Source organism: Rattus norvegicus, chromosome 17, assembly GCF_036323735.1.
Source record: "Rattus norvegicus strain BN/NHsdMcwi chromosome 17, GRCr8, whole genome shotgun sequence".
Classification (NCBI taxonomy): domain Eukaryota; kingdom Metazoa; phylum Chordata; class Mammalia; order Rodentia; family Muridae; genus Rattus; species Rattus norvegicus.
In genome coordinates, this window is record NC_086035.1 from 8,436,037 (window position 1) to 8,454,689 (window position 18,653).

The 18,653-nt window shown below is 52.3% G+C and overlaps 2 protein-coding genes and 1 pseudogene across 3 annotated transcripts; 1 reads left to right on the forward strand and 2 right to left on the reverse strand.

Annotated features, from left to right (window-relative positions):
- Positions 1–806: 806 nt before the first annotated feature.
- On the reverse strand, positions 807–1,918 carry LOC100360522 (ribosomal protein P1-like). The gene has a single exon (NM_001409300.1). It carries the CDS (start codon positions 1,212–1,214, stop codon positions 870–872), a length of 345 nt encoding a protein of 114 aa, NP_001396229.1. The 5' UTR covers positions 1,215–1,918; the 3' UTR covers positions 807–869.
- Positions 1,919–2,585: 667 nt separating this feature from the next.
- Positions 2,586–5,714, forward strand: Tifab (TIFA inhibitor). 2 transcript variants are annotated; one of them, XM_006253578.5, is made up of 3 exons: positions 2,586–2,755; positions 3,902–4,403; positions 4,650–5,714. In XM_006253578.5, exon 3 carries the CDS (start codon positions 4,655–4,657, stop codon positions 5,096–5,098), a length of 444 nt encoding a protein of 147 aa, XP_006253640.1. In that variant the 5' UTR covers positions 2,586–2,755; positions 3,902–4,403; positions 4,650–4,654; the 3' UTR covers positions 5,099–5,714. The 2 variants fall into 2 exon arrangements, with proteins under 2 accessions (XP_006253640.1, NP_001020200.1); NM_001025029.1 differs by having other exon boundaries at positions 2,697–2,755; positions 4,177–4,403.
- An 8,468-nt stretch (positions 5,715–14,182) lies between these two features.
- Positions 14,183–14,306, reverse strand: LOC120097998 (small nucleolar RNA SNORA17; annotated as a pseudogene).
- Between the last annotated feature and the right edge of the window lie 4,347 nt (positions 14,307–18,653).

The following is an 18,653-nucleotide window of genomic DNA, read 5'->3' on the forward strand; positions in this document are numbered from 1 at the left end:
TGGCTCTTGAGCTTCTGCGCGACCATCCACCCAGAGGTCGTGGCCTTTGTGTTTTATAAAAGAAAAAGCAGCCAGGGATATGCTTGGTAGAGTGAGGTATGGTGAGGTGGAAGGGGAGAGGGTGCCATGCCGAGGCATCCCTCCCCCTCCCCCATGAGGTACCAGCCATATAATATGGAATAGAGTTTATTTAGGCCAGGGGAGTTGAGAGGGGAGTAGAGAGAGAGAAAGGCAGCAGGGGAGTAGGAGAAAGTAGAGGAGTAGAGGCCATCTGTGAACACTGGGGGACAATGGGCAGTGAAGGGACAGAGAGGGAAGAGAGGAAGAGAATAAGAGAGTAAGAGAGTGAGGAGGGGCAAGCAGCCCCTTTTATAGTGAGTCAGGCACGCCTGGCTGTTGCCAGGTAACTGTGGGGCAGAGCCTAAAAGAAATGCTAATGGTGGGGCTGGGGATTTAGCTCAGTGGTAGAGAGCTTACCTAGGAAGCGCAAGGCCCTGGGTTCGGTCCCCAGCTCCGAAAAAAAGAACCAAAAAAAAAAAAAAAGAAAAGAAAAAGAAATGCTAATGGTGGCTGTTTTCACAAAGTGGGATACAGCGCTGGCAATGAACCTGAGGTCCTGTCCAGCTGCCCAACCTGCACGTAACTTCTTATCCTTCCCAGGCCAACAGTATGCCTGCCACATCCTTGGAGCCACTCCTTGGGTTACTATTGCCACCCAAGTTTCCCTGAAGAATCAGCCAACCAGTCACCAAGAATTGTCTAAGAGAATGTTCACAGTGGCATGAATGGTTTACTCTTCTCCTTTCTTTTTTTTTTTTTTTTTTTCCCCACAGGTTCAGCTCTTTATTGGACATGTTAACAAAAGCAGTTTAGTCAAAAAGACCAAAGCCCATGTCATCCTCGGATTCTTCAGATTCTTCCTTCTTTGCTTCTACTTTCTTCTCCTCAGCTGGGGCAGCGGCGGCAGATGGAGCAGGACCACCAGCAGGCGCAGCCCCAGCGGCTGGAGCTGGCCCACCAGCCCCTACATTGCAGATGAGGCTTCCAATGTTGACATTGGCCAGAGCCTTTGCAAACAAGCCAGGCCAGAAAGGTTCAACATTGACACCAGCTGCTTTAATGAGAGCATTGATCTTATCCTCCGTGACCGTCACCTCGTCGTCGTGCAGGATGAGGGCGGAGTAGATGCAGGCAAGCTCAGAGACAGAAGCCATGTTGTGGACTGCCGGCACGGTGCTAGTCGCCGGATGAAGTGAGGGCCTCACCTCAACGCGGCCTTAGCTTCCTCGAAGGACCGAGCACCTTGGCGGCAGCTGAGGAAAGCCTCTTCTTTCAATACCAAGAGGACCCAGGGCACAGGTGGCAGGGGAAGGATGCAGAAAGGCCAAATGAAGGTAAAAACCGCATCCATCCACGGAGGTAGTCAGGATTTCAGTACTGACTCTAGGGTACACAGGAAAGACCCAGGAATAGCTGAGTCCAAGTTCCCCAATGCTCTCCAGAGCTCCCCTGAGCAAGAGCAGCCTCTGAGGCAATTTGCTGGAGGACATCTTCCTGAAAGCAGGCAGCAGGAGAGCCTCTGGAATGAGTGAGTCTCGCTTGGGGGGTTAGGGTTGGGAGCAATGTGTGATGGTCCCCTCTCTCATTCCACCCAACCAACTGCAGGCCAGGATTGGGCTATCCTCGTCTTACCTGCTTATATGTCCTCCTTATTCTGCTGGTCTTTCTAAGCACATGCAAGCCTTCCTTGAAATTACTTTTCATTCCATTCTCTACGTATTAGCCTGATACCGAGGAGACAGTTTTATTCTCTTACCGATTCTGTGTGAAATCGGAGCGTGCATCCTTACCTCACTGTGTCTACCCTCAGTTTGTGTCTCTGCATCCTGGACAACAGGGAGGAATTTGAAACTCTGTAACTATATGTAACCCTCCCACCTAGGCTGACTTTAATAATACGTGCATATGTGTTTATATATTTTAAATATATAGAGAGGACACATATAATGAAGCCCATTTTAGAACGCCATCATTGTCTCGTTGAGCTGGACGGGCAGGTCATTCTTCAGTGACAGGATCCTGAGGAACAAAAGGGCAGTGGGGTCAGAAAATAAAGAAGGTAGGGAAGTTTGTGCTCTGGAGATCTTGTACAAGCTATGTCTTGTTCCAAACAGGTTCATCCGGAAGTAGGGTATCTGATATGTCACTTTAAGGAGAGAAATGGGACAAAGTCAGCAGGTGGCCTTCTGCGTGCGCTGAATGAGGCCTATTCTCATGAGTGGCCACATCCTCCTGTCCCTTCCCATGAGTGGCCATGCTCTCCCGTCCCCGTGTCTCATTCTCTTCTGTGATACCCTAGATATTCTCTATTAGTATGGCTTCCTTGGCCAACCCCAGACCATTGGAAGGAACACCTCATAATCCAGGAGCTCTCTGGCCTCACAGGGGAAAAGAAGACCATCAATACTCTGTGGTCTCTGGGGCTGAAATAGTAGAGGCTGGGAGTACCAAGACCCAGGAAGTCCTACCATCAAGAGGCCCCTCCTACAAGGACACCAGTTTCACAACTCAGGCAGTAGGTTCCACTTCTGCAAGAGAAAACGACACTTTGATTTCTCTCCTAGAGGAAAAAGGAGGAACGGCAGAGTTGACGCCTTCTCTGACACAGTCCATTCTTGAAAAGCGGAAGAGCCCACCCAGGCCCTGCCTGAGCCCATGGCTGCAGAGTTAGTGCCAGGCATACCCTGGCAGTAAGGTAGGTGGAGGTCATGGGGACTGGGATCCCCAGGGAGGCTGGTGAGGTTAGGGGAGGACCCTGGCCAGAGCCAGCATTCCGTTTGTCAGCCTGGTAGCTATTAAGAGGTTTGGGTTTCTGTTCTCCATGATCACCTGGGATCCAAGACAAACCAGTCTGCCTCTGCAGGACTGTTGCCTGGCAGAGAGCTGGCTTCCATCGAATGTGACTGCTCAGGAGCTCAGAGAGAGAGCACATGGTATCATGTTCATTTTCAGTATCCTTGGTCATGACATTGACTACTAAAGGATGAACTCTGTACTCTTACCAGGTCCGAGGGTACCGGTGCCCAGCCCTCAATCCTGGGCTCAACCTGAACCCTAACCCTGCCTCAGGAAGAAGTGTTCTTCGAGGACACTCGGGGGCAGTAGCCTGAGGTGTATCTGTCTGTCTGCTGGGGACGGGGCATCATCAGGGGCCAAGGCCCCACTGTCAATTAGATCCCCATTTGATACACTACATTCAAGAGCGACAAGGCAAAAGTGTGGCAACCTAGCACAGGCTCCCTCTCCCACAGCTTAAGAACTAGGCCGCCATTTACAGTTGGCTAAGAGATGGCCATTGTATGTGGACATCTCCTCACCTAGTTCCCCAGCAGACGCACCTCCAGACACTTGCCGTGGCCTGGTGCTATACAGATGGCCTCGTGAGTCATACCCTACCGCTGGGAGACCTTAGGGAGACAGGAGAGGAGCTGGAGGAAGACAAGAGCCTGCAGAACTCTGGGAGGAGGGGATAAGGGAGGAATGCAAACATGAAAGAGTAGGGGTTGGCTAAGTGATTTTGTGGTTGGTGTTAGAGGAGGGAGGCAAGGTCACTTTCCCCAGGGACGAAAGTGTTTGAACTGGGCCCTGAGAGATGAGCGACACTTTCGCACGGAGTTTAGGATAGAATGCGCCTTCTTAGAGGAAAATAAAATAATGCAGACCAAAGCCAGGCCCTGGAGGAAGAATAGAATCACTACCAAACCCCACTCAGTCCTTGGTTCTTGCTAAAAGTGGCAACAAATTCTAGGTGGTGTGGGGTACGTAGGTGTGACAGTCTATCCTTTAAAGTTGGGCAGGGACCAAGCAGACCTTGGATGGGGCTTTCCTGTGTGTCCCACAGACACTGAAGGACAAGTTCCTGGAGGAGCTGTGGGACCTCGTGTGCATTTCCCGGAGCTCCTGAGGGTCTTCAGTGAGCCAGATTTTCCCTTCTGCCCACTGTCTCCACCAGCATTCACCTCTGCCCAGATGTTTAAGAAAGGCGAGCCCTCAACCCGGTGCTGAGCCCCTGAACCCAGTGCCGGGCCCTCTGGAAACACCACCGATAAGACGCTGGCTGTTGTTACCTTCTGTGTCGCGCTCAGGGACCTTTTATGTTGCTCTGTACCCCCATAGCTGGAAGCACCATATCTTCTCCTTCAAGAGGGGTGCTCCCAAGGGCACCCTGTCTCCACAGCACCTGGACTGACACCCGGCGCAAAGAAGAGACTCTGCAAGAGTTTGTTCATTGCGTGCTTACCAGATACAAGAAAGCCTGTCGTGTCTGTTCCTCTGTTCCTGTAAAGCAGGGGCAAACTGTCTCCAAATGGCCTGAGGGCTATCAGGCCCCACCCTATAAGCTGGTAAGATTTATAATGCAGGCACGCCTGTACAAATTAGAGTGGATGGGCAGTATGTCCTGTTGGGGTGTGGGGAGGTGGAGTTCCAATGTTAACGTCAACCTCCACCCCATCCCAGCTTGGGCAGAATGACAGTATCTATTTAGGCGTGGTCCTCATCGGCAAGATGTGGCCCCAAGATCTCCGAAGTAGGCAGCTTGTCTGGGCTCAGAAAACTACAGAGGTGTGTCTTTATCACGTTCTTGCCAGGATCTATGGAGAGGCCCCTCACAGTCCTGCAGGTGAGCCTGTACCACCCGACACAGGGCCCGGTCGCCTTTGCCAAAGTTCCGCTGCAGCTGCAACACGACGCCAGCCGGTTGCTGGTTGGGCGAGGGCAGGACACCCACCTCCAGCTGCAGCTGCCACAGTTGTCCCGCCACCATTTGTGCCTGGAGCCCTACCTGGAGAAAGGCAGCAACCTGCTGGCCTTCTGCCTCAAGGTGCTGACCCGCCAGAGCTGTGTGTGGGTCAACGGGTTGCCGCTGAGGTACCTGGAGCAGGTTCCCCTGCACTCCGTCAACAGAATCTCCTTCTCTGGCATCCAGATGCTCATCCGCAAAGAGGGGGGCGCCTCCCTTGAGGCCTTTGTCTGCTATTTCCATCTCAGCCCCTCGCCCCTGATTTACAGACCCAAGGCTCAGGAGACAGACGAATGAATGGGAAAACACTGTCAAGAAAGAGACTCCCCCTGTTTTGGGGGGAGGCAACTCGTGATCTCCTGGGGTCTCTCCACGGCCCCTCCCCGTCTCTGTTTCCCTGCCAAGCCCTGGAGAAGCAACAGAAGCAAAGCACCAGAGGAAGCCTCGAGACCCGGCACCCCACCAGCCCCGCTGCGGAGAGCAAGCCTTACAAAAGCGGGGTTTGAGATGGTTGAGTTACGTCAGAGTTCACATGTAAAGCCTGCTGGCCGCCATGTTCACAGGGCACGGATTCGGTAAACTTGGAGCGGCCCAGGGACGGAGAAGGGCCCTTCATGGCTCCAGGGAATGGGAACTTCATATACTTTTAGAGGCCCTGAGGGGTTCTGGGAGCCCCTCCCAGCATTCTGCCCGCCCCCTCCCCATTTCCTCCCTTGTCTGGCTAGGAGTTACTTTATGTCCCTCGTCTCCCATGCTGCCTAAGGGCAGGAGCATGGGGTTGCGGCAGGAATGCAAGGACACGCAAGGAGGAATTACGTTTGTGGTAGCTCGGGGTTACCTTCAGCTTTCAAATACCCACAGGCGCTCAGGGCTTAGGAGAGCCTGTGTTTAATAAACTAAAAGTATTTCATTACGCTGGCATGCCCAGTAGGATTCCCAGAGGCCCAGATGGGCCACATGTATACCATGTTGTCTTGTGGCTCTGGGAAGGGGGCGGGGAGGGGGAGGGGTGGCTGGACAAGGTGTGAGAGGAAATTGGGAAGGTAGGTAGGCGCTTACATTTCTGGGAAGGTTGCAAGCACAGCTCGAGGCTTCTGGCTGAGGAGGAGCTAGGAGTGCTTGGGAACTTCTTGTCCACCTCTTGTCTTCCTCTTCCTCTCTGCCCCCATCTTGTTCCCTCTCCCCTCCTCTCATCCTCTGTCACTTCTGGACCAGAGCCTTGGTTGACCAGAGGTCAAAGGTCTTCAGGGAAAGGTGGTTTTCTAGAGAAGTGGGCTCTTTCAGGATTAATTCTATGGTTGGAGTGCAAGGTTGTGTAAGAAATCAGCCCAGCAGTTATCTCACCCAGAGTAAGTCAGACGACAGTGGCGGCGGTGGGGGTAGGGGGTGCCTGTCCTTCCTGAATGGGGATGGGGGTGGTGGTGGGTTGTTAAGGAGCCAAGTAGGCAAGGATGGAAGAATTTTCTCAGGGAGAAGGGAACAGAAGGCTAGCAAAGCTAGTGTTAACTCATGTGATGGCGGGAGACTCCCGCAGACTCCAATAACCACCATAACCCCAGATCCTGCACTAGAGCATCCCAAACACTGAGGGTACAGTGCTGCCGGCAGACTGGCCCACATCCCCCACACCTGGGACACCTCTGCCATTTACCAACCTGCGCCCCTTTGTGCCCAAACCCTGGGTTATAGGATCAATACTCCTCCCCAGCTGTGCACGTCTTCCCCATAAGGAAACTAACACTAGGCAAGACACATGCACAGTTGAGAAGTCCCTCCGTCTACAGAATACGAATCGAGCCTCCTCAGATCACAGGCACAAGACCAAGGAGGACGGCGCTGGCCATGCTGTGAATGGCCTCCAGGGCTCCCAACGCAGTTTCTCCCTCCCTTGTCAGTGAGCTTGTACCAAACTCCCACCCCGTGTCAAATGTGTGCCAAGTCTCAGGATCCAGGAATAAACAAAGCCAGTAGAATCTGCCTGCCAGCAGCTTGCGGGCCTCAGGAGAGAGAAGCATCCAGGAACAAATGACTTAACAATCTGTCACAGCTGCTGACATCGTCCCTCTCCTCTGTCCAGTTGGAGTTAAGCTCTGTCATCAAGTGGGTTTGGAGTTGACAATTCTATATGTTCATCCCTCTAGCCACAGTGCAATAAACCATTGAGGGCTGCAGCCAGAGGTCACTACCCAGTCACTCCTCACAACCCCCCAGATAGACTCTGGTCTCAAGCACAGGCCTCAGGTAAGGACAGTGAAATTTAGAAGGTCAGAAGCCAGGGCCCCTCATTTTCGAGCAGGGTGACCTTGGGCAAGTGAGTTAGCCCATCATACTCTGTGGAAAGCCAGGAAGACAGGCATCCCAGCCTAGGAGGTAGGACACAGAAAACACTTGGTGCCATGCCTGGCACACGGAAGGAACTCAACAGAAGGCTGCCATCCTGAGACCAAAGATGGGGAAGCCAAAATATATACATCCTTAAGCTTATCGCAAACTTGGAACTTGGGGCAACTTGAACCTCAGTAATCTGGCTCCAGAGTTCAAGGGCTTTCAGCACGCTCTCTCTCTCTCTCTCTCTGAGGATATTATATCCATGTGGGGCCTGGAGGGGAGGAAAAGGGTCTTTTGTTTGGTTGGTTTTTTGTTGTTGTTGTTTTTGCTTTTTGTTTGTTTGTTTTTCCTCCTTCTGTATCAGAAGATCTGGGTTTGTAGAACAAGAGACATTCTTGGCCCTGGAGGGGAAAAACTGCCTGTAGTTCAGGCTGATGTTCTCCTGACTTTAAAGGAGGGACAGGTCCCCGGAAGATTCAAGTGCTGTCCACTCTACCCATCACAGAGCGGCCGCCCACAGACGAAACTTGAGATGACACACTTAAGAGACCGTGTGACCACCAAAGGCTCAAGGGACCAGGGTCTCTGGGTGCAGCTCCTGGCACCTCCGAAGAATTTGTAGAACAGACTATAGCTGCTGGCTGCCTCTCTCTGTCCTCTCCCCCGCCCTGGAGGGTACAAACCCATCCACGCTAGGGGTCCATGGCTGGGGTACTTGCTCCACAGAGACTGTGTGGTTGGAGTATTTTGGGTGAAGTGTCTGTGCGGTCCTCAGGCTGAAGAGTAGGCTGGAGGATGGCAGGCCAGACACAGGAAGAGGAAGGCCAGGAAACATCTGGCTTGTTTCACAAAGACTCCTCAGGAGAATTTCCTCCTACTCCTCCTCCTCTTCTCCCTCTTCCCCCTCCTTCACCTCCTCCTCCTCCTCCCCCTCCTCCCCCTCCTCCCCCCCCCCTCCTCCTCCTTCTCTTTCTCCTCCTTCTTTTTACATTTTATTTTAGACGGTCTCATTGTGTGGCTCAGAGCAGACTTGCGCTCACTAACCCGCCTCTGCCCTCCCAAGTGCTTCAATTAAAAGTGTACACCGTCCACCCCTGGCTTGTGTCAAGTGTTCGAGAGAGGAAACTCTGCTAGGCTCCACGTCTCTTGAAAAACATAAACCTCTAGCTGCCAGATTCACGACCACCCCCGCCCACCCCGTTCCACTCCTCCATCCCTTGAAACTTGCAGGCTGACTTCGAGACCCCAGTTTGTGGATTTGACGTGGTTTTTCTTGCCTATGCGGGGTCCCCTCTAACCATCTCCTGTGAATGTCCTCGGAGTCCCCTTCCCAGCAGCACAGCCCGCGTGGCCACGGGCATGAGAGCACGGAAGCAAACAGAACATCCAGACACACACTCAGGCACAAAACCCCCTTAGTCTCGAGTTGGGCTCTGGTCAGCCTGCTGTCTCAGCCACAATTCACACTTCTCGATTACCATCCCATGGTCTTTGGACCCGTCCCCCCTACATTCGAGGCCCTATGGAGGTAAACTAAGGCACTGCACATAAATGTGCCTGTGGCACACGGTACGTGTTCAGGAGGGTCGGTTAGCATTGGCCAGCTTAGTGGACCAAGGTGAGCACCCATGGTCCCGTGGGCTCAATTGCCCACACATGTGTGCTGCAAGCACACCTGACGTAACACAGATCCCTTCTGGTCAGGTGCACCTCAGAGCTGGACCTACAGTTCTGGAGACAACGTCTGGAAATTTGGAACTTATTCCCTACCCTGCCTGTTGAGTCTATTTGATCCTCACGGGCCTGGGCTTCACTGACATGTGAGTCTTCCCAGCCTGACTGAGTCTCTATATTCTCTCCACACTGGATTCCTTGCACTCCCAGAGGCCATGATGGGGCTGGCCAGAGGATGTTAAGCCCAGAGGGATAACGAAGGTCTGAGATAAACTTCACAAAGCAGGCATCAGCAGTCAGAGGCCCAAGCGGAAGCTGCCAGTGAGGGCTAGAAGACCAGAGAGTCTGGGAGTTCCAAAGATAGTTGTCTCTCCCTCTTCTGCCTCAGTGGGCAGCCCAGGGCTTTGGAGAACTCGGCAATGTTTCTTTTCTCTTCCTCCTTGAGCCTTTGTACCCCAACTCAAGTGGAATCTGGGTTTGGGGCATTTATATGGTGACTGTTTGATTGTCGTGGAGTAGGGGAGACAACTCCCTCTCACCAGCACTTTCAGCCTCCAATAGAGGGGCAAGACGGCAGGCTCTCCCAGGAGACCCTGAGAAGGGCCCTTAGCTATGGCAGTCAGAAGTCAGCTGGCTAGCCCGGGTCCAGGCCAGTTATCTGCCAAAGATCCTTTCCCTGGCCTCCCTCTCCCAAGCATGCACCAGCAATACCCACCTTGCTCTGCAAGCCTGCCAGCTATACACACCAGCACTGCTTGAGACCATAGGGCACCAGGAGAACACCCCGCCAGAGATCTGAGCAGGACAGTTCTTAACCCGAAGGAGTACTTATTGCTACACAAAGGAGCAACAGTCAATTTTGCCAGCAGGGCACCTAGGGAGCACCACCAGGGCACCTAGGGAGCACCACCAGGGCACCCAGGGAGCACCACCAGGGCACCCAGGGAGCACCACCAGGGCACCCAGGGAGCATCACCAAGGCACCCAGGGAGCACCACCAGGGCACCCAGGGAGCACTACCAGGGCACCGAGAGAGTAGTGGCTCCATAAATGTGTAAAGGAAGCCTTAGTTGAGGGATTCAATTTCAGGCCTCTTGGTGTCTGTTAGAGCTGAGGACATGGCCTGAGAATCATTTCTATAACTACCCACTGCACTACCAGATTGCCATCAATCAAGAGGTGTCAGAAGCAAGCAAACAAGCGAGCCTCATTGAATGTAGATGCTTCCTCACTCTCTCTACCCTCCACAAGCCAGCTGGAGCTGGAACACCGGCCTCCTGCTCCATCCACTGGCTCCTGCTTTTGCTCCCTGTCCGTGGCCTCTGGGTTGTAGTCACTCCGATGCCCGCAGGTCATCCATTTAGCCAAGACTTGGGGGGGGGGGGAGAGGTAAACCCTAGGAGGAGATGCTGATTTTAATGAACTTGGTCCACATTGCAAGGCTGATTCCTCTTACCTTTAACGTGAACTCACAGGCGGATTAAAGTGAAATAAAACCTACTATTTGAGTTACATTTTCAGCTTATTGGAAACATGCATTACCTCCCCGTGACTGGGCCGTGAGAAGGGAAGTTATTATCTTTCTTTAGAGTTTGTAAACGCTTTATGGCCCAGGCATTAAGCCGGCTGGGGGTGGGGGTGAGCGGAGGAAAAAAAAAACTGTTCCCGCTTACCTTTGTGGTCCAATCACATGCTCCAGTGGGAAAGAAGCATCCCCAGTGAGTGATAGAGAGAGCCAGGTGAGCCCCAGCAGAGAGAGGAGTGGAGTTATTTTCTTCTTTAGGCCTGTGAACCGAAAGGACATTAAAGTACCATTTGGCAAGGTAGCTTGTTCCGTCCTCCAGAAAGGCTGCAACTCACCCCCATCCCAGCCTCTCCCTGTTCTTCTGGTATTTATTTCCAGGAGAGAAAAAAAATGGCCTCCCATCCCAGAGAAACTCGTCTTAGAAGGAGTATTTGTGAAGGGCACGACTTTGGACATTTGGAAGCAAGGAGAAGCCAGAGAAAGGGCAGAGCCATGAGAAACACGTCATGTGGACCTGGCTCAGAAGAATCAGCAGATTCCCCTCTCTCCCCCAATCCCTCTGTATACTGTCAACACAGAGAAGCCCCCATGCTCTAAGCTGGGAGTCTAGCTTTCTGCCTCCTGGAAGGAAACCTGCCCAGAATGTCTCTTCTGCCTTCATTTAAAGCTATGGAGTCAGGGGCTCAGAGAGGTCTTCAGTGTTAAGCAGAGGCTGCCGGTGCTCAGCCAGGCACTCAGACCTGACGTTTCTGGGGTTCTTTTCTGCAAGTTCAGATGCCGTGATGCCAGTCTTTCAGAGAGTGTGTCTTGGATGGCCTGGGAACAGGGACACTGTTAAGTATCCTTGTCTGGAGGGCTTTGACCATCCAGGACCAAGTTGGGCAAGTAAACCCCATCTCAAGTATTCACCACCACCACCACCACCACCACCACCACCACCACCACCAACAACAACAACAACAACAACAACAACAACAACAACAGAATTGTCATTTGAGCGACTGGAGACCAGAGTGGGAGAAGTGCCAGGAATCTAAACAAACAGGAAGTGGAATTCAGAAATTAGCATGCACTAATGATGAGCACGGCTGTCTGCATCCCTGTAACTTCAGAGGCAAGTAAGAGAAAGGGTGCAGGGGGAACCAGGCCCCGCCCTGAACTTCCCAGGAAGGTCTCTTGCGGAAATGGAGGCCTCTGAGGGAGGAGCTGCTCGTGGCCAGCTGGGGACTCGGGTGGTTCCTGAGTTGGTGGGATGAAGCAGATATGGCTGGGTTCCTCTCCTTTCAGAACCCACCGCCTCCCTTTGGCAGAAGCAGCTGGCAAAGGGAACTGAGACTGAGCAGCTGAAGGGTCTTTGTCCCTATCGTGCAGAGCAGGGAGAGCACAGTAGATACATGGGCAGCCAAACTGCAACGCAAGCCCAGTGTGTTCTGTGTCAGTGCCCCCTTAGCTACGTCTGGGCCCTAGGGTAGCCACCAAGCAGGGTGGGGGCTGCCATAGGGGCTCCATTGCCAACCTCTCTGACCTAAGCACCTGTGGGCAAACAGATGGTATAGCAACCATAGCAACACACAAAGAAAAGCCAGGTGTGGTCTAGCTTGGCTCTCATGTATCCGTACCAGGATGCCAAAGTGCCCTGCTTTGACAGTCCCCTTCCTGGGAGCCATAGCACGGAGAGAGAGAGAGGGGGTGGAGGAGGGAGGAGGGAGGGAAGGGACAGGAGAGGGAGGGGGAGGGAGGGGGAGGGAAGGAGGAAGGGAAGGGAGGGGAGCAGGAGGGGAGGAGAGAGAGAGAGATGTCCAAAGAAGACCAATACTCAAATCTTCACTGTTCTCCATTGATTCTAGAAGCTTCCATCATGACACATGCCACCGTCTCCTCACCTATAAAATGGGGATACTGTTAGTGCCTACCCCACCTCTGTGAAGGTGGGGGAATAAAACCAAATGTAAAACAACCCAGCGCGTGGACCGTGCACTAAGTGCCCGCTATCTCATTAGCCACCAGATCCTTCCAGAAAGATCCCTCGCTCCTCCCACTGAGAAGAGCCCTCACCCAGCTCTACGCCAGTGCTGGGGCGTTCAAATGGGGCAGTAAACAGTTACCTGTGCCACGAAACTCCTCATCTCCACAGGAGTCAGTATGATCCAGTCTGCTTGCTAGAACTTCTTACCAGAAGAACCCTATATGTTGGCAGAAACTCTCTCAGACATGATTGACAGCTGCCTGGCTCTCAGTAGGTCTTCAGCAAGGCCCTGAAGGCAGGAGGGTGAGCTATGAGGGAAAACCTGAGTGGCTAAGAGCAGGCTTCTAGGGGTTGGGGATTTAGCTCAGTGGTAGAGCGCTTGCCTAGGAAGTGCAAGGCCCTGGGTTCGATCCCCAGCTCCGAAAAAAAAGAAAAAAGAAAAAATAAAAAAAGAGCAGGCTTCTAGGGACCAAGCCTAGCAGACACTTGTTGAAGCCTTGATAAACTGTGCTGGAGCTGTTAAAAATGGAGTTTCAGGGGTTGGGGATTTAGCTCAGTGGTAGAGCGCTTGCCTAGGAAGCGCAAGGCCCTGGGTTTGGTCCCCAGCTCCGGAAAAAAAAGAACCAAAAAAAAAAAAAAAAATGGAGTTTGAAAGGCCAAGGGCTCAGGCCGTGAAGAATGAATGGCTTTGCTCCTGAAGCAGTCACAGAGCCCGGGAGCCAGAGGCAGTCCCCAGCAGAGCCTCACTGCACAATCCCTCATCAGTCAGCAGCTGTTTACCGACGGGCCTTGCCCTCCCACCAGTCACCACTCAGAAACAGGCATACAGCTCCGGAGCTCTGAGCTCGGCCCCAGGAGGACTGGCAGGGGCCTGGAGTCGGAGTCTCAGTACCAGCACTGGCCCTCATTACTGAGAATCACATGGCCCCCACAGACTCTCGTTAGAGGCCTAGGCGGGAAGCTAACAGGGAAGGTTGCCATCCAGTTTTATATCGAGTGGTTCCTGGGGCTGTAGAGTCTGTAGTTACCACGTAGAATTTTTTGAGTTGAAACATCTCAAAGCCGCATCTGCTCAGACTCCTAACCCACTCTGCGCGCCGGGGGCCCGTCTACAGGTCCCCTGCCTAAAAGTCTGGGTAACAGAAAAACCACAGGGTAGTTATGAGCTGTGATTTTTCTCTCCTCGGCTAAAGAAAGAGAAAGAATTCCCACCTGAGAACCTCGGCATGCCTTCCAAACCAGAGAGAATGCTTTGAGGACCCTCAAGGGAAGACCCGGTGAGAGGAGACCCGGTGTTGAGTGGGGGAGGGGCGGGGAGCCTGCTGGGGAGTCAGCTTCGTGATAAGGGAAAGTCACTGGTTCCTCCTGATGACAGCTGCCCTCCCTTCGGAGGAAGGGACCTCCGGGCTGCACACATTTCACTTCACCAGCCTCCAGTCAGGGACAGCTCAACAGCTGACTTTCGAGTTCCCGTGGCAGCATTTGCCAATTTCCATGGTGTGGTTCTTCTCACTGTGGTCCCTTTTGAGAGCCCCACTACAGGGCGACATTATTAAATGACAGGAAAGAGACTTGAGAAGCTCATGCTGTTGTTTCTCTTTCTCTCTCTCTCTCTCTCTCTCTCTCTCTCTCTCTCTCTCTCTCCCTCTCTCTCTCTCCCTCTTCCTCTCTCTCTCTCTCCCTCTCTCTCTCTCCCTCTTCCTCTCTCTCCCTCTCTCTCCCTCTCTCTCTCTCCCTCTCTCTCTCCTTCCCTCCTTCCCTCTCTCTCTTTCTCCCTTCCTCCCCCTCCCCCCTCCCCCCTCCTCCTTCTCCTTCTCCTCCTCCTCCTCCTCCTCCTCCTCCTCCTCCTCCTCCTCCTCCTCCTCCTCCTCCTCCTTCTTCTTCTGGGAATGTCAGGTTTACTAATCATTCAGATGAATAGGTCAGAACACTGAGGTAGCCTCTCTCCTCTCTACCACCTACTGACACACAAGTGACACAGCAGCCACACCTACGATGCCTCTACCGGCAGAAGCGCAAACCTTTCTATACTGGTTTTTGCCACACAGATGCAGTAGCCTCCTAGACACCAAGAGCAGGGTAGCACCAGGTTGGTCACCCAGGCTGTCTATGTAGAGCTACCCAGCAGCCCTTGAAGGGCTTCGTGGCATCACGCCTCCACCCTGTTAAAGCCAGGAAGGGCCTCCGCCTCCAGCTTCCAGTGTGTGCCATTTCCTTCTCCCATCCCCTTCTCTCTCAGTGAGGGAGCTTGCTGCTTCAGTTCCAGGCAGGACGTACCCCATCCCCCCGGCTCCACCCCTTCCATACTCTCAAGAATACGGGCACTAGGGCCAGAGAGGTTGCTCAGCAGTTAAAAGCACTCGCTGTTCTTGCCAAGGACCCAGGTTCGAGTCCCAGCACCAAATGTCAGCTGGCTCACGGGTGCCTGTACCTACAGCCCCAGGGGATCTGATGCCCTCTTCTAGCTTCTGTGGGCATCTAATATACATGGTGCACATGCGAATAAGCAGGCACACACAAGCACATGAATGAAAAATAAATTAAGGAATGCAGACACAACAAAAATGCTTAGGAAGCAATGAGTTTTGATTGTTTGCCTTGAATTAGTTATGGCTTATTTAGGAAAGTTCATATAACTTAACTTTAATAATTAAAATTTTAGTAATTCTTTTTTTTCTTTTTTTCGGAGCTGGGGACCGAACCCAGGGCCTTGTGCTTGCTAGGCAAGCGCTCTACCACTGAGCTAAATCCCCAGCCCCAATTTTAGTAATTCTTGTAAATGATTAAATGTAATTTATTATTAAATCAAATGGCTTAGCTCTGTTTAGACTTCCATGATATTTTTTAAAAGAAGTTTGATATATATATATATACATACACACACACACACACACACACACACACACACATGAGTGTTTGGCTTGTAAGTGAGTCTGTGCACAAGTGCATGCCCAGTGGTCCTCTGGAACTCAATTCATGGATGCCTGGGAGGTACCATGTGGATGTGGGTGCAAGGAATTGAACTTGGGTCCTCTGTGAGAACAGCAAGGGCTGAGCCATCCCTCCAGCCTGACCCCTCATATTCTTTAAATACCAACTCCCATGAGAGAGCCTCAGCACCCTACTACCTGGGACTGAGCGTTCTGGCCCCTGGTACTCAGGTGCTGTGGAGCAGGGAAACATAGTGGAAATGCCTTAAAACCAAATCACTATACTATTCCAGAGCAAATGGGTTCATACTTTTCACCTTGGAAATCAGAAGTAACCTCAGGTACGTTCTGGATGAGGGAACGACGGGTCAGAGAGCAGGAGTGAGCCCAGCCTGCCCGGCTGGCCATGCTGGTGCCAGCATCTGTCTTGCTTACAGGTTTTGCTCATCTCCTTCTTCCTCTGTGCTTTTGATATAGGGCAGCCCATGACCAGCCGTGCGCTTGCCTGGTGGAGCCTTATTGCGTGTCTGCCTAGCAAGGGTGACCTGTCATATTTCATAGCTAGAGCACGTATGCGAGGACTGGAATCAGCCCTTCACTTGAAATGCAGCCTGGTATAGAATCAGCCCATTATCATGTCTTTCTTAGGGTCTTTCTGTCTCTGAGCTTAAAGTCAGGGACAGGTTGTGAGGCCACCTTCCTCCTCACAGGGTTGGAGGGGACAGGGTTCTCTGAGCCTCCTCTTCTATCTCTGGAATACAGGACGTCGATGTTTCTGGAAAGTGGTTCAGCAGTGATGAGGTACAAAGGGCTTTAGCCTAGGTCCCCTGAGTTGATTTCCCGGACGCCAAGAGCAAGGCAGCAGCATCTGTTGGTCACTCAGACTGCCTACTCGTAGCTACCCAGCAGCCCTTGCAAGGCTCCTCGGCACCACCACCCTGCAGCTGTCAGTGTTGGGTTCTAGGACCCGGCTGAGTCAGGATTGTGGCCTCTCCACAGCCTCTAGTGGGCCTTTCAGGGGACACACACAGGGTATCCTTCTCCAACCTCCTCGTGTCTCTTAGTGCCGCCACTGCTTCTGTGTCTGGGCAGGAGGAACCCCCCAGTGCCCACCCTGTATCCCTTCCATTTTTGTCTCTCCCTGTCTCCCAGCATGTTGGTTTAGCATGCTTGGCTCTCTTTAAACATCACGCTTTATGACCGTTTGCAGCGCAATTTCGTTCCTGTCCTGCCATTCAGTTTGAATTAAATATCGAACAGATGTGAGTCTTTTTTTTTTTTTTTTGGTGTTCTTTTTTTAAAGGGAAAAAAAAGTTTAATATGAGGGAGCGTGCCCTCCTAAGATCAGGAAAACCGTTCGGAGAAATAAGCCCGCTCAAATTAAAAAGGAATCGTATTGGTTTAGTTCGTGACGCTTTCAAGTAGTACCTTTCGAAGTGCTAAGGAACAGCATTTCCAACAAGCTATAAAGCACCGGGAGAAAGCGGGGCAAGATATATGGCCTGGGGCTGATGGGGAAATTGAGCTCCAAAAAGGGGGCAGCCCCACCTGGGAGGAAGCTCTGAGCCTGGAGATGAGGTTTGCAGATGAGGTTGGGGGAGGCCATCTTCCTCGAAGGCCCTAGGGAAGGCCTGTGCTTTGCAGACTGTGTGGTCAGGCTGAGAAGGAAGGCAGAAGGGATCCTCCGAGTGCTCAGAGACCCATGCCAGGCCCATGCATCACGTCCTAGATTCATAGGTTTGTACTACCAACGGCCCGTCTATCATAATCAGCTGTTGCGGTCCAAACTGCCTTCCCTGACACATTGCCATTGTCCCTTGTCTTTGTTACCATCTTTTGGAAAGTGGGATCTCTGGCCATTGACGGCTCACTGGAAAGTAAGGAGAAAGCTACGTGTCTTCTCTGCAGACAAGATCGCAGATAGAGTTGCCCATAACCTCGGTGGTTATGGTCACTGTCCAACATAGCCTCACAGCACAGAGCATCTATTCACCGAAGTGTTCTGCTTGTAGGGCTGGGGTCCATCTCGTGATGGCTTTTCCCATGAGCAGGAATTGCTGTTCAGACTCCAAACATCTCCCCTCAATTCTTGGCAGCAACCATAGCCGCCTCTCCAAATTATTGGACCTGCCGCCACTTGTGGCTTCCAGCCAGGACCTCTTAGGGCCAGCTAAAGTGTTTCCATGTGGTCCCTTGACTCGTGGTACCAAAAGACAGTACTTCAACTTCAACACTGACTGCAAACAGCATTTCTATGTCCAGGGCATGGGGCCAGCTTGTTCTAGACATCTTGGATGCCTGCTGCAAGGCTCTGCACACCCAAGGTTTGCCTCGGGGACAACATGGAAACACCCAGGGACCTTGCACCAGGCCCTGCTGATGAAACAGAGCCAACACTTCCTAGAATTCCACAGGCAAGGATTTAAGGGAAAAAAAAAAACAAACAGCCCTAGACTTTGGCATCAGGTAGCTGAAGTCTAGAGCCAGGTTCTGCTCCTTCCTAGCTGTGACCTCAGCAAGCGTTACTCTGAGCCATTCCTTTTTTTTTTTTTTTTTTTGTCTTTCATTTCTCCCCTCCCTGTCCCACCGTGTGTGTGTGTGTGTGTGTGTGTGTGTGTGTGTGTGTGTGTAATTTTATGTATATGGGTGTCTGGCCCACATGTATGCCTGGACACAGTTTGCATGCAGTTCCCACAGACGCTACAGGCGGTTGTGAGACACTATGTAGGTGCTGAGAATCAAACCCCCAGGGTCTTTGAAAGAGCAGCCATCCCTTTAGCTGAGTGCTAAAGACATCTCTTACTGCTGAGACCTCTCTGTAGTGCCACGCCCAACCCCCCTTTCCGTATGCACACTCATCTTGTGCCAAGGAGTAGTCAGCACAGTGAGGGACCAGTACTTAAGCACTATAGTGTTCAGTAGCTATCTTTCCATCCTACCTCCAAGCTGACAGGCAACATCTACCTGATAGCACTCACTAGGAGGCTGGAAGTTGTGTCAGAGCCACGTATCCCCCTGGAGGAACCACAACAATGGCCTCAGGAGGAGTGGGAGACACAATAGGAGGGGAGGGATGAATTATGCCTCGCAGTTATGTCTCGGGGAAGGGAGAAATGGGAGGGGGAAGCTGAAGAAATGTCAAGTGGCTGCAGATGAGGAACTGAGAGTCGAGAACTGTTGTTGCTCCAACGGTCCCATGCCCGCCATGGCCCTGTGGTCCAAGGCTCACCTCTGAGACCCCGTGCTGGCATGGGTAGTTGATAGAGTGTAAGGGCCAGCTGTCTGCTGTAAAGGAAGGAACGACCACATTTGGTTTCTAGAGGAACTCTCAGCTCACACAAAAAGTGGTCAGAAAAGGGAGAAGCTGTGCTTGGATAATGGGCTGTGGGCAGAGAGATCGAGACAGACAGACAGACAGACAGACAGACA

Excerpts from the sequence above, each read along its gene's own strand:
- LOC100360522 (NM_001409300.1), bottom strand. The coding sequence starts at position 1,214 with ATGGCTTCTGTCTCTGAGCTTGCCTGCATCTACTCCGCCCTCATCCTG.
- Tifab (XM_006253578.5), top strand. The coding sequence starts at position 4,655 with ATGGAGAGGCCCCTCACAGTCCTGCAGGTGAGCCTGTACCACCCGACA.